General features: G+C 36.9%; 2 protein-coding genes across 4 annotated transcripts in view; one reads left to right on the forward strand and one right to left on the reverse strand.

Annotated features, from left to right (window-relative positions):
- dio1 (iodothyronine deiodinase 1) overlaps positions 1-3938 on the forward strand; it is a 5977-nt gene extending 2039 nt beyond the window's left edge. For both annotated transcript variants that reach the window (XM_014002906.1, XM_014002907.1), the window contains 2 exons: positions 1128-1327; positions 2177-3938. In XM_014002906.1, coding sequence (XP_013858360.1) covers positions 1128-1327; positions 2177-2242 — 266 coding nt within the window. In that variant the 3' untranslated portion in view covers positions 2243-3938. The remainder of the gene's footprint in view (positions 1-1127; positions 1328-2176) is intronic.
- A 3445-nt stretch (positions 3939-7383) lies between these two features.
- Positions 7384-12808, reverse strand: part of ssbp3b (single stranded DNA binding protein 3b) — a 24761-nt gene continuing 19336 nt past the window's right edge. For both annotated transcript variants that reach the window (XM_014002908.1, XM_014002909.1), the window contains 4 exons: positions 10914-10992; positions 10704-10732; positions 10493-10594; positions 7384-8811 (listed from right to left, as the gene is read on the reverse strand). In XM_014002908.1, the coding sequence (XP_013858362.1) occupies positions 8782-8811; positions 10493-10594; positions 10704-10732; positions 10914-10992 (240 nt within the window). In that variant the 3' untranslated portion in view covers positions 7384-8781. The remainder of the gene's footprint in view (positions 8812-10492; positions 10595-10703; positions 10733-10913; positions 10993-12808) is intronic.

A 12808-nucleotide genomic window follows, 5' to 3' on the forward strand; every position in this document is an offset into this window, starting at 1 on the left:
CATTCTAGTAGGTGGTGGTAATGCACACCACAAGTTGTTTGCCAACCATATATAAAAATATGAGGAAGAAGCAGAATCGAGCTGAATGTTTGCCGTCCTGCTGCAGGAGGGTAAACATCTGATAAACAAGCATCTTTGAACGCAAGTTTAGCAGGTACAACGGCATGTTAGGACCATTTTGCAGATTGAAAGAAAARGAGTAAATCACAGTCAGAAAACTCTGAAATTTTGAGTTTTTTCAAGTAAAAAAAATTCTCGTACATTGAAAAGTAGTGCGTTTGCGAGATAAAAACTCAGAAATGTCCATGTTTAAAGACAAAACATTTTTGATATTTAAACAAAATATTTAATTTCCAAGAAAATAAAATAACTTTTAAATTTATCAGAAAAAAAAAGGAAGTTATTCACGAATGGCTAAAGGGCAATTCCACTTGTGTTTTCACTACCTGGAGTTGATTATTTTACACTTATTGCAAAATATTTAAAACCAAGTGTTGATTTGTGAAACATAGTTMATTTGTGAAAAAGCAGCACAGGGTGATTTCAGCATGTTTTATGCGTTGTATGAACAAACTGAGCATGAGCAGATGGAGAGGTGAGAGAATCAATAGGATCATCCAAAATAATCATGTATACAGAAAAATCTGAATTTGGAGGAAAAAAGGCTAAATTCTTCAATTAAAGTCAGAATTCTGAGAAAAATGTTAAATTTAGATTTCTTTCTCCCCTAAGAATTCAGACTTTTTAATCAAAAAGTTTGAGAAAGGAGTCAGAATTTGGTCGTTTTAACTCAGCATTCTGAATTTAATCTCTAAATTCTAAGATAAAAGTCTGAATTCTGCGGGGGAAAAAAGTCAAAACTCAAGAAAAATTATATAATCTTTGGCTTAGTATGATCCTCTCTTGGAGGTGCTTTCTTCCGAATTATTGAAAATAATCCTGAAAATGTTGATTCCATTAAAAATGTGTTTGTTTTTCCAACACGCGMGTCATGATTTAGATTTAAAGATGATAGATTTGTTTAATTTAATGTTGACTGCAGATGTTCAGTTTGTTGTTTGTTCTTCAAAATATGAGCTTCTTCCTTGTTGTTTCTGTAAAATCGCCTCGTTGTGTTTCCATTTCAGACGGCTGGGCTTTTCTAAACAACATTGACATCAATCAGCACCGGAGCCTAGAGGACCGTCTTTCAGCGGCCCGGATCCTGATCCAGAGCGATCCCCTGTGTCCCGTGGTCGTGGATGAGATGAGTAATGTTGCTGCCCAGAAGTACGCGGCTATCCCTGAGAGGCTGTATGTGCTGCAGGCTGGCAGAGTCATCTACAAGGTGAGTCATCCTTTTTTAAAAAAATCTCTAACACCTGATCTGGACATTCTGAGAAGCTGTAATCTTTGATGCAGCGATTTGAAATGAAATCTCATCTATAAAAATGTGTGTCGTGTCCAGTTTGAACATAATTAACACACAGTTCAAAGCTGGCGTTAGTGATGTTATCAGGTGAAAAACAATTTCACGCTTTAAAGAGCAATGGTTAGATCACAGATCAAATTAATTTCACTGCTCGGCGTGCAGACCTGTGTGCTGAAGTTACAGAAACGTGACGAAGAGCGGCAAAAAAAATGAGACGCAGTCGAGGAATTTTTGACACATATTCAGTTTTGTAAAAGTCCTGGTATTGATGAAGACTTGTTGCTGAAAAGTGATGTTTTTATGTTWTTTAGGGAAGAGGGTTAGTGCCACAGAGCAAAAATAAATATTTTTTTCCTTGAAATCTGACTTTGCTATCTCTGAATTGTGAGATCAAAGTGAGATCTATGAAATTCATGTCAGAAATCTGGGATTAAAGTCAAAAAGTCTGACTTTAACCTCAGAATTCGGAGGAAAAATATCAGAATTTGGAGGAAGAGTCAGAATTCTGATTTTAAAAATTCGAATTCTCAGATTAAAGATCAGGATTTTGAGGGAAAAGTCAGAATTATGACATCAAAACCTGAATTTTTAGATTATTGATCGTAATTGTAGAATTTTGAAAAAAAAAATAAATGTCAAAATTCTGAGATAACATTTATTTTTTTATTTTTGCTTTGTGGATCTAATCCTCCTCTTTAGTTATTTCAGATAATTTTTTTAAAAAGTTTCTTATTTTAATTGTCTTGCATTGCTGTTGTCCTTCAGGGGGGGATGGGACCTTCTGGCTACAACCTATTGGAGATTCGCCCCGTCCTACAGAAGATTAAATAAGAACTGAGTCATCCTACCAATCATGTATGAAATCATCTAATGTAATCTGTCATCAAAATCTGACCTTTTAACTGAAACACAAACCCTGCATGTAGTTATAGRACAACTAATAAATTAGTAGAAATAATAAAAAAAATGCAGTAATGTTGCTTTCAGGCTCGTCGACATTCAGAAAACCTCCACTGAGCTTCAGCTCTGTGTTTTTCTAGTGAAGGCTGCAGAATAAACCTTTGGCTTCTGTAACCTGATGAAGWGAAACAGAGTCATCCTCTCAGGGGTTTGGTTTTAAAGTTTTAATAGATGAGTTTCTTCATATTGTTGTCATTTTTAAGTTTTACATTTCTGAATGTTTCAGTTAACATCTGCTGTTTTTTACTGGCAGGATCAGTGAAGCCWGTTCTGTAAAACATTAATGACAGATTGTTTGTTCTAATCAAAGCTTTGTTACTATGTGTCTGTTGGGTTTGCTGTGAGAGTGGATGAATTTGTAAAAACCAAACGTTCATATAATGAAWATCCTAAAACCAAATGTATGCAGTGAAATGTATTTAGAAATATGCTACAGATTAAGACCAAACCTATAAAAGTWCACTCATGCCCTGATGCTGCTCTGWACACTTTTTTATGAGTTTAAAACYCTTGTAAAAATTRAGATTAGATAGAAGATTTAATTATTAATGTCTTGAAAAGACTCCATCTGGAAAATTTAAAAGATTTTGCACACAGATGTAGCTACAACAACAATGTAATATAATATATAAAATATAACACATAAACAGTGCAGCTTTTTTTAGCAGATTTATAAAATTCAATAATTTGCAACAGTTGTTGGAATTTAAATATTTCCATTGAGAAAAAAATCTGTTTTTTCTTTATTTCTTTAGTTTTGAACATGCGTGTCTTTCTGCATTGTCTAGGGGGTGCTGCAGTACCTTCTGCACCCTTACTTCCAAACATCTTTGTTACAATGCAGATCTCTTAAAACTAATTTAATGAAACTTAACCGTTAAAAAGAAAGCAGGCCTTTTTGTATTAACTGAATGAGGAAAAGATGTGTGATATTTTTATTTAAAATAAACAAAAAGCTATTTCAAGATCGTACAGAAAAACCTGGCTTTAAATGCCTAATTTATGCTCAAAATGCTGTTTTGCTGGTCATAGTTTGTTGCCACCAAATAATTTTTTAATAAACCGATAATAAGCTTAAAAAAACCTGAATGAAAATAGATAAAATCCCAGTTTTCCCCACAAACTCATTAAATAGACTAAATATGTTGTGCCCCCTCCTCCAATTATATCCCTATTCGAATGATCTCTGTGCACTAATGTTTTATTGGGTTTTAGAATCCAGTTTGTTGTGTTGAAGTGATTACATTTCCCAACTTTAACCTCTGCACGCATAAGTTTGATTTGTGGAACATTGTGTTCAGACTGTTAGGAGTTAATGTGTAACTGATCCATTCAGTGTCCCTTCATGTTTCTTAAATGTTTGTTTTTATGGGTCATTGAGGCGTGGCTAAATCAGGTTGCTGTAACTAAATAATATTTTTACTTTTATTTAAAAAAATGTTTTATTCTTGTTTCATTGCAACAGTTTCTCTTTATAAACATTAGATTGGAAACTTGTTCACGGTGTATTTTTGGTTCAGTGGGTTTTAATTGGTCAATAAAAATGGCTGCACTGCTGTAAATGTGACCTCCATGACTCTTCTGATTTGTTCTTTTTGAATTTTAAGTCATATATTAATGCAGAAATTTTAATTAATATGGCACCAAATGAGGAAGGTGTTGGATAAGAGAATGTGTTTTTAAGAGCTGAAGTTTTGCTTCCTGCTCAGCCGGTCCACATCCCMTGGAGCCGAGCGAGCAGCTTCACCTGGAACCAGAAGACTGTTGAATCCTTCCAGCTTTGGACTCCTTCTGATTCACATCCTAATTTTAACACGTAAGCTAAAAGCATTACACGTAAGCTAAAAGCATTATAAGCTTTATTTTTTTTTTTTTTGAGTAAACATTGTTTTAAGACTGAGTCCCTGCAAAACAGAGTTCACTGAAGTCCACCAGAGGGCAGTGTGACATCTTTTTTTCTGTTAAAGCAGTTTGTAATAAAACAAAAAAATCAAAAGGGAAAAATCTATTTATTTATATTTATTATTATTTATTTACTAAAGAGGTTTCAAAGGCTTAAGTTCATTACCAATCCAAAAATCAGGAATAACAGGCTGGCTAAGATGAGTTCCCAAGAAATACACAACTAATGGCACTCAATTTAAAGCAGAGATTTAAGAATGGAAAAAAAAATCTGAGCCACATTTTATTTTATTAACACAAATTCAAAACTACTGATCCCAGTTTTAACAATAAAAAATGTTTACAGATGTAACTTCATCTTCTGCTGCTTATCTGTAGTCAAGTTGTGGAGGCAACAAGTCCAGGAGAGAAACCCAGACCTCCCTCTGTCCAACGACACTTTCCACCTCATCCCGGGGGACCCCGACGTGTTCTCAGGCCAGAGAGGATACATAATCTCTCCAGCAGGTTGTGGGTTTTCCCCAAGGCCTGCTACCAGCAGGATGAGTTTGTACCCTGCAAAAACTGTCCATCTTACCAAGTTTTAAAATCTTATATCAGCCAAAAAGTCTTTTTGATCTTGTTTTGAGACTGATTTACTAAACAAAAACTGATTGTGTAAGAATAATAATCTTGTTTTCAGAATGTGTAAGATTATTTGTCTTGTTAGCCTGAAAATTTGACTCAAATTAAGTCAAAAATGTCTGCCAATGGAGTAAGAAATTTTTACTTGGTAAGATTGTTGAAATAAGAAAAAATTGAGTCAAATCAAGTCTTTTAAGAATCTTACCAAGTAAAATTTTACTTGGAATGTAGACAGACCCATAAATCCAGAGCTTCGTCTTTCGCTCTTTCTTCACCATGACTGACAAAAGCAGCGTTCTCATTACTGAGGACAAGACCCCAATCCCATCTCCCGCTCCATCCTGCCATCCTTTGTGAACAAAACAGCCAGATACTTAAACTCCTTCACTTGAAGTACAGATGCCCCCATGACCCAGAGGGGGCATGCCAACCTTTTCCAGTCAACAACCATGGCCTCAGATTTAGACAAACCAGCTACTGTCTGTCCCAGTGCCCAGTGAAGATCTTGGCCTGAGGACACCAACAGAATCACATCTGCATAAAGCATAGATAAAAAATAATCTGTGGCTCTAAAACCACCCTCCTCTCCAGGACTGCAGGTTGAGATCCTGTCCATAAACCCCACCAACATGATCAGACAAGGGACAGCCCAGGTGGAGTCCAACCTGCACCAAGAACTCGCTCAAGTCTAGGCTCTCTCCAGGWGTTGGGTTCCAGAGCCCGAGCTGTGTGTAGAGCTGAGCTCAGCTGGTATCCCTCAACATCACATACAAACTCCGGCTCCTTCATCATCTGTCAGGTGACGTCCCATGTACCTGGAACTAGTRTACGCCACCAGGAATCGTAACGATCAGGGACCCTCTCTCGCCTGCCGCCCAGCATCTATCCTTCCTGAGCTTGATGGTGCTCCCTGCAGAGGAGGAGTCCCGGAACACTTTTGGGCTTGGCCCAGCTGAGCCCCGGTAGCCAAAGTTTGACAAACAAAGTTAGGTGAAATTTTTGACACAAATGACTGAAAGTGTGTTTAGGTCAGTGAAGCACCGCTGTGTTTTGCTACTGCTCAAGTGTTGCAGCTGGCCAGACACAAACATACTAGTTTTTTAAGTTAATCTATTAAAGTATTAAATTATACTGTATATTACAGTACATAATTACAGCAAATATTAGGTCTTTGGTGAGCTGCCTTTTTTTCAAATACACATTTCTAATGAGCTTTTGTTGGGAATACTGGGTACTCAACCAGTCAGGTATGTCCAATGCTCCTCACCCCCTAAAAGTTACAGGGAATTTAAAAAGTAACACCTCCCTTCAAGAGCTGCTGAGTTAATTTCAACCCAGGTAATCTGGTTTGTCTCTGGTTCCTGCAGCGTAAAGACATCTTAAGATCAAAGCTGAACAGGGTTAATTTAAAAATGATTTTAAATTAATAATTTTAGGGTTATTTTTGTTTAGGTTTATTTGTGTATGAAGTTTTCTGCTGGTCAGACCCAGGTGTGTTATGGAAGCAAGAAGATAAGTGAAAATAAGTGACAAAATTCAAGACCGATAAGAAAGGTTTAAAGCAGGAGTGTCAAATTCATTTTCACTGAGGGCGACATGAGTGTTATGGTGGCCCTCGAAYGGCCACTTGTAATTAACTTTGACATTTCATGTTTAACTTTGACTAAACAGTTTTAACATGTCCTCTTTTAAACACTGATAAGAACTAAGTGTATGACTGATTAAATCTGAAATGAATACAGAAGTATTATTAAAAGTAAAAAAACTAAAAGTTTTACTGACTTGAGTCTCTAGTAAGTAGCTAATATGCATTATGACAGATTTAGATTATGTTTGATGGTGACTTTTAAGCAGTTTATTTTCGGACATTAATACTATACTATCCAACTAAATTGCTGTTACTTCATCAGTTCAGTGGCAGGACAATTGTTATTATCTTTCACCTTTTAAGTTTATTTTGTTGCATTTAATCATAAATTAAAAGTTTACCATTGATATAACAATGTTCATGTTAAGTAAAAAAAAATTTTTTTTGGGGGGGGGGCACACAGGAGTCACCCACGGGCCACATCTGGTCCGCGGGCCTTGAGTTTGACATGTGGTTTAAAGGTTAGGAAAGGTTTAAAAATGTCGAGAATTTCTTCAGAAAACTTACTTTAATTTACTTGAACATTTCCTTGAAAATGCATAATTCTCTTTCATCACAAGAACTCCCACATGGTCCAGGATATCCTCTTGTTAACAGCTCAGGCTTCACTCTAGGTTACAAAATAATTAACCATTAATGCTAGGCAAAATTACTCAACCAACTACTAGGATATTTGTCCATTACAACAGGTAACAGGCAGACAAATGGTCGTAGTCTGAGTAATTTTGCCTAGCATTATCCGTCATTGCTTTATYTAAGTAAAAACACTTTTTTGACAGAAATCAAAAGTGCATTACAAATGTAAGTTCTAAATAAATAAACAGTCCACACAAAGATGTAAGTTATTGTAAAATTATATTAACAAGCATTTTTTTCCTCAATTTGAAATAAAAAATATCAGCAAATAAAGGCAACATAGGACAGATGTGTATAATGTGTAATGTTCACAGGTAAAATAATGAAACAAATTCTCATCACATTTACAAGACTAATGCTAAGTTTATCATGACGCCTACTAGAATCAGTTTAGAAAGCTTTGACTAACTGAATAACTTGGGCAATATATATATATAGTCAAAGTTTGTATCAAAATATAAAAAACAAAAACACATTGGTGAGAAAAAAAAAATGGGGCGAAGGATCGGGGCTAAAGAGACGACCAGTGATACAGGAGATGGACAACCATCGGGTTTAAAACAGGCGACTCATCCAAAGCCATTTTATCAGAAGTCAACCAAATGGGACAGAAAACAGAAGGCTACGGCCATGAGGAGCACAGAGTGTTTAAGCACAGGCAGGTAAAGAGATACACACCACATCTTAAAGCAAGTGTCCACATAAAGAGCAGCACTAGGTAGTATGTTGTACAGATTCTCAGCACTCATGCACTCACTTCCTTATAACATCTGGCTCCTCTTGACAAGCAAACAGCAGCAGTCCAGCTGTTTGCTTCAAACAGCTCAGAGTGCCGAGCAGTTCAGCCGTCGGGAACAAACAGGATCAAACAGCACGAACCAACCAACCAACCGAGCTCTGGCGTGCCACAAAAAGGTCGTCACAATAAAAGCCGTATTTCTTAAACATGTTCTCCACAAAAAAGAAAAAAAAAAAAAAATCTCTTTGAACAGAAGGATGGGTTTGGGAAGAATGGTATATCATTGAGTTTTAAAAGGCAAATTCTGAGTCCAACGTCGACCGACATTTTAAACAGAATACATGGCAACAAAGTAAAAATGACAAGACAAAGACTTTCCAAGCTCACAATGCATATGCACACCCTCCAGTGTTTAAATGACAAAAGTGGATATTTTTCCTGCACATCTTGCACCACAAAGCAATCATTAAAATGTACAAGAGGTAAACGTCAACCTTTTTTTTCCCTGTTCGCTCAGGAGGTTGATGGGACTCAGGGGGGATTCGGGGGGACAGGGGAGTCTGCAAAAAACAAAACATGTAATAAATGCATTTCAGTAGCTGGTTTTGTCGCGTGTGGTGGTAATAAATGGGAGAAATTGTCCTTCGTGTTGCGTAAGAAGCAGTAGTTGCCAGTCGTTTTAATTTCTCCCCAATCAGCATTCTGGCGTTAGTGTGGAACCAGATTGGCGCCTGTCCCTGATTTGGCGCTGATGTGTTTGGCGAACACGAGTTCTGCTGCGAGTTCAGATCCTTGGAATGATGGCAAATAATGCTGGGAAGGGGTGGAGGACAGGAAGGATGGTGGGGCAGGAGGGGGTCGTCACACGCTCATCGTCATGGTTGGAGAGTACTGTGGAGCCGGAGAGGACAAGATTAAGACCACACACTGTTTCTGAATCTAACAATAATTGATTTGATTTATTTATTTAACAGGAAAAGATTACTAAAAATCAAGCCTGACTCAGCATAATTGCTGTTTTACAGCAGGTTCCTGTTCTGCAGCACATAAAACACTCAGAATAACAGCATCACAATCACATCATTATACACCATAGACACAAAGACAAACAAGCATACCAAATTTCAAAAAGGCAGCATTTGCAAAATAGGACGTATAAATATGAGCATAATGCATAATAATGCATAATAATGCTCATATTATTATGCTATTAATTAATATTATGGCATAATAATGCCATAATAATGAAAACAAAGATTCAACATATTCTTTTGTTGTAATCAAAGATTTCTACAAGTTGTGCCTGTTTTTTAGCAATTCACATAACAAAACATCCAGCTAATTTGGGAGATATGCAGCTATGGCTTCTGTTTTTAGTATCTTTTATAAATTTCAAAATATTTGACTTCATATAGTTATACAGAAATACCAGATCTCTTAATTATTTCAGAAACAGTGCTCTCCTTGAAATCTGCCTCAAGCTTACTTGCTCTTTTTGGTCCCTTATATTTTAGCCTTTAGGTAGTCTTTTGCTCAGTTTGAATTTGGCCTGCCATTCATTACTCTTAGCTTGACTTTTGATTCTTTTTGCTAACCTTGTGCCACTTTTAGCTAGGCTTTTAATGCTTTTAAAATGAAGTTAGCTTTTTGATAATTCTATTAAGCCTTTTACTATTTTTGCCTTTAAGCTTTTTTGATCATTCTAGTTAGCTTTAGCCTGCCTTTAGTAATTTTTAGCTTGTTTTTTAAATTCTTTTAGCTAAGCTTTTGTCAAATTTATCTAGCCTGGTAAAAACCAGACCCAGACCCTCACTTTGCTTCATAAGAGGGTCTAGACATGCGGCTATAGAGACACAATTCTTGCTGGAGGCGTGGCCTCTGCTGAAGTTTAAAATGATTGGATCTGTTGGCCGCGCCGTATGCATGCATCCACTGTGAAGGAAGCTAAGCTAAGAAGCTAACCGGAAACTGCGTGCGCTGTAAACAACCCTACTGAGAGGAGAGAAGTACCGAGCCGAACGAGATGACTGTAATTGAGAGCTGCTGCTTTGTCAGACAAATTTAATTTGGAAGCCTTATCAACACAGACTGGCTTCATTCACTTCCTCCACTGTCATTGCTAACTAACTAGCAGACACTGCGCAGAACATCGACGTTGTTCAAAACTCCGCCTTCTGTTCTCTGATTGGCCCGGACAAAATTCTCCTGAAGAAATCCTTGTCTATGGGAGAAATCCCAGATGGAGCAGTGAAAAGAAACTAGAATTGAGCAGAGAATTAGCCAGTCTTTTGCTACTTGTAGATAATGACTTACACTTTTTTTGTTTTGATTTACTTTTGTTGGGGGGTGGACGTGAGGGGGTGTCRTTGGTTTTTCTTTGGCTTTAACAACAGTTTCAGCTTCTTCAGCAGATTTTAGCAATCAATCAGGACTCAGTATTTACTCATTCTCTCTTGTTGTGTTGTTGTTGTTTAGTTAAAGGCAGCAGGAATATGTCCCACACTTCAGAACATCACAGCCACTGTTCTGTGTTGCTAACCCAGAGAGGAATCTAAGGAAAAGCAAAACTCACGTTCTCACTCTGGAAGGAGTGGAGGAAGTTTCCACTCAGCTCCCCGTCATCCCTTGGGGTCCCAGGAGGATTGCTAATGCCACTTAAATTGTTTGGAGAGTTCTAGAAATAAAAAAAGAACATTGGTTTAGAATCTAAATCTGAATTATGAATTTAACTTCCACTTATAAATCTATAAATGCATAAACTCTTGAGTTTAGTCATTATTTACCTTGTTCATTCCGTCCATATCACCAGAGCCTAAAACAACATAAAAAAATATTAAAAATCTTGAATAAAATATYCAAGAATCATGTTCTTCTACAAAAAATATTTTTAAAATGACTGTTTAGAGGATTACAATGAAGGTAAAGTGTTATTTCTTTAGTGCAAATCAAGCATTTCTGTYTTGTTGGTTCAGTTTGCTGCAGTGAGGAGTTACCTAGTGATCCATTCATGTGGTGTGGTTCCATCCCAGCCATGGCCCCCAGAGGCCCATCAGAGCCAGGGCCCATAGAGAACTGGAGGTGTAAAAGAATAGCAATTGTTTGGCATAGTTAGATTTAAATGACGTGTTCAGTTAAAAAAAAACTCTCAACAAATGCTGCAGAAAAAACTGAAAAGAATCAGCACTTGATACGGAACATGGTCAAACTCAAGGCCTGCAGGCTGAATCTGGCCCATGCTAACATTTTATCTGGCCCAAAAGGTAATATTTTAAATCAGGGGTTGTGTTACTGGAATATTTTCCATATTTGACCAGTTTTTTTACGAAGGAAAATTCTGAAAGGCCGTCCGTCACTTTGACAGATTGCAATTAACACCSCTGACCACTTAAGTCTGGAAGACCTAACGAATAAAGGTGAGGTGGAGAAAAAAATTCAACGAGGCTTCAAAAGACGGAAAGTCCTGTGGCATCACACTCACAGAGACATTTTCAGCTTCACGCACACAGTAGGCCCACATCACGGACGTGTCTTATTCAATCTGCAGATCTCTGGCTGTAGGATACTCACTGTGTGTGTACCTTGACATTTTCCTTTGAGTTAAAAAATCTTTTAGAATTATTTGACTTTTTATTGCATAAATCAAATCCATATCCCTGCTCTMTTTTTATTTCATAATATTTTTAACACAGCGACAGCGGCATGTTGTGACTGACAGCATCTCTGCCTTCATACCTTTCTCTCTCAGAGACAGAAATAAGGAYGCATTATCTAATGTTGCAAACTGCAGCCACTAAACGCTTGTTGATTTTTTATTTTTGTTTTTTGACTTTTCCTAAGGTAACTGAGTCAAAACTGGGACAGTGTGTATGCGTCACATTGTGCGCTTTAGGCCTGGTGTGGGACAGATGAACTGTTTTTCGGCACCATGCATAGGGTGTGGCCTGTTTTTGTGTGAGGTGTGGTGATTGTTTTGTGCATACTCTCTGATAAAATCCTGCAGGTGCCCCATTCAGAACAACATCAAGGAGAAGTCATCTGAGGCAAAACTGTAAAACCTCATGACAAGAGCCACATTCTYTTGAATGTTTAGTCATTATTGTTTAAAAAAGATAAAGTGACAGGTAAAAAGGATCACGATGGAATTTTGTTGACCCCGTCAGTCAAAATAACGGACAGCATAAAAAGTCTTGCACAATCTCTACTTTAAATGTAAAATAATTTTATGGTTTTGCTGTATTTAGTGCATACTTCTCATGAAAGTCAGCCAACCGCCAAGCCAAGAAAATTTAGTTTGAATTTTTCAGTATTRTTTGATTTTGGTGAGGAAAGTGCAACAGAGAATCATCTTTAATTAACCTTTTCTGTATTTCCTTACTACTTTAGTTGCTTTAATACAATTTTACTGAGGATTTCCTTTTATWTAACTGATTAGCTGGACTGTGATAAAATGTATCTCTAAGATATAATAAAAAAAATTGTTGTTGGAGAGTAAGGCATAATAAATGAATGCTAAAAATGTGTCTTGAAAAAGCTCATGTGTATTTCTAAAATAATTTGTTATATAACATTTATTTCAATATATATTGAAAGAAATTGTCACTTCACTTGGACCAAGTTTTGAATTTTGTCCTCCTTGTGTAACTGAGTTTGACACGCCTGTGCTACAGAATGCTCTTTACTGACAGATTTCTGTTTCACTGTGTTCCGGAGACATAAAAATTCAAAAAGAAGCAAGAAGCTGGAGAAACTCTGAGAGCAAGTTAATAAAAGTCCAGAAGAAAAGTGATGACCCTTAATGTAAGTATGATTTTTCTTAAAGAAGTGGGAGTTATGTGTGTGTGTGTGTGTGTGTGTGTGTGTGTGTGTGTGTGTGTGTGTGTGTGTGTGT

The sequence above is a fragment of the Austrofundulus limnaeus genome, unplaced genomic scaffold, assembly GCF_001266775.1.
Source record: "Austrofundulus limnaeus strain Quisiro unplaced genomic scaffold, Austrofundulus_limnaeus-1.0 Scaffold15, whole genome shotgun sequence".
NCBI classification, from domain to species: domain Eukaryota; kingdom Metazoa; phylum Chordata; class Actinopteri; order Cyprinodontiformes; family Rivulidae; genus Austrofundulus; species Austrofundulus limnaeus.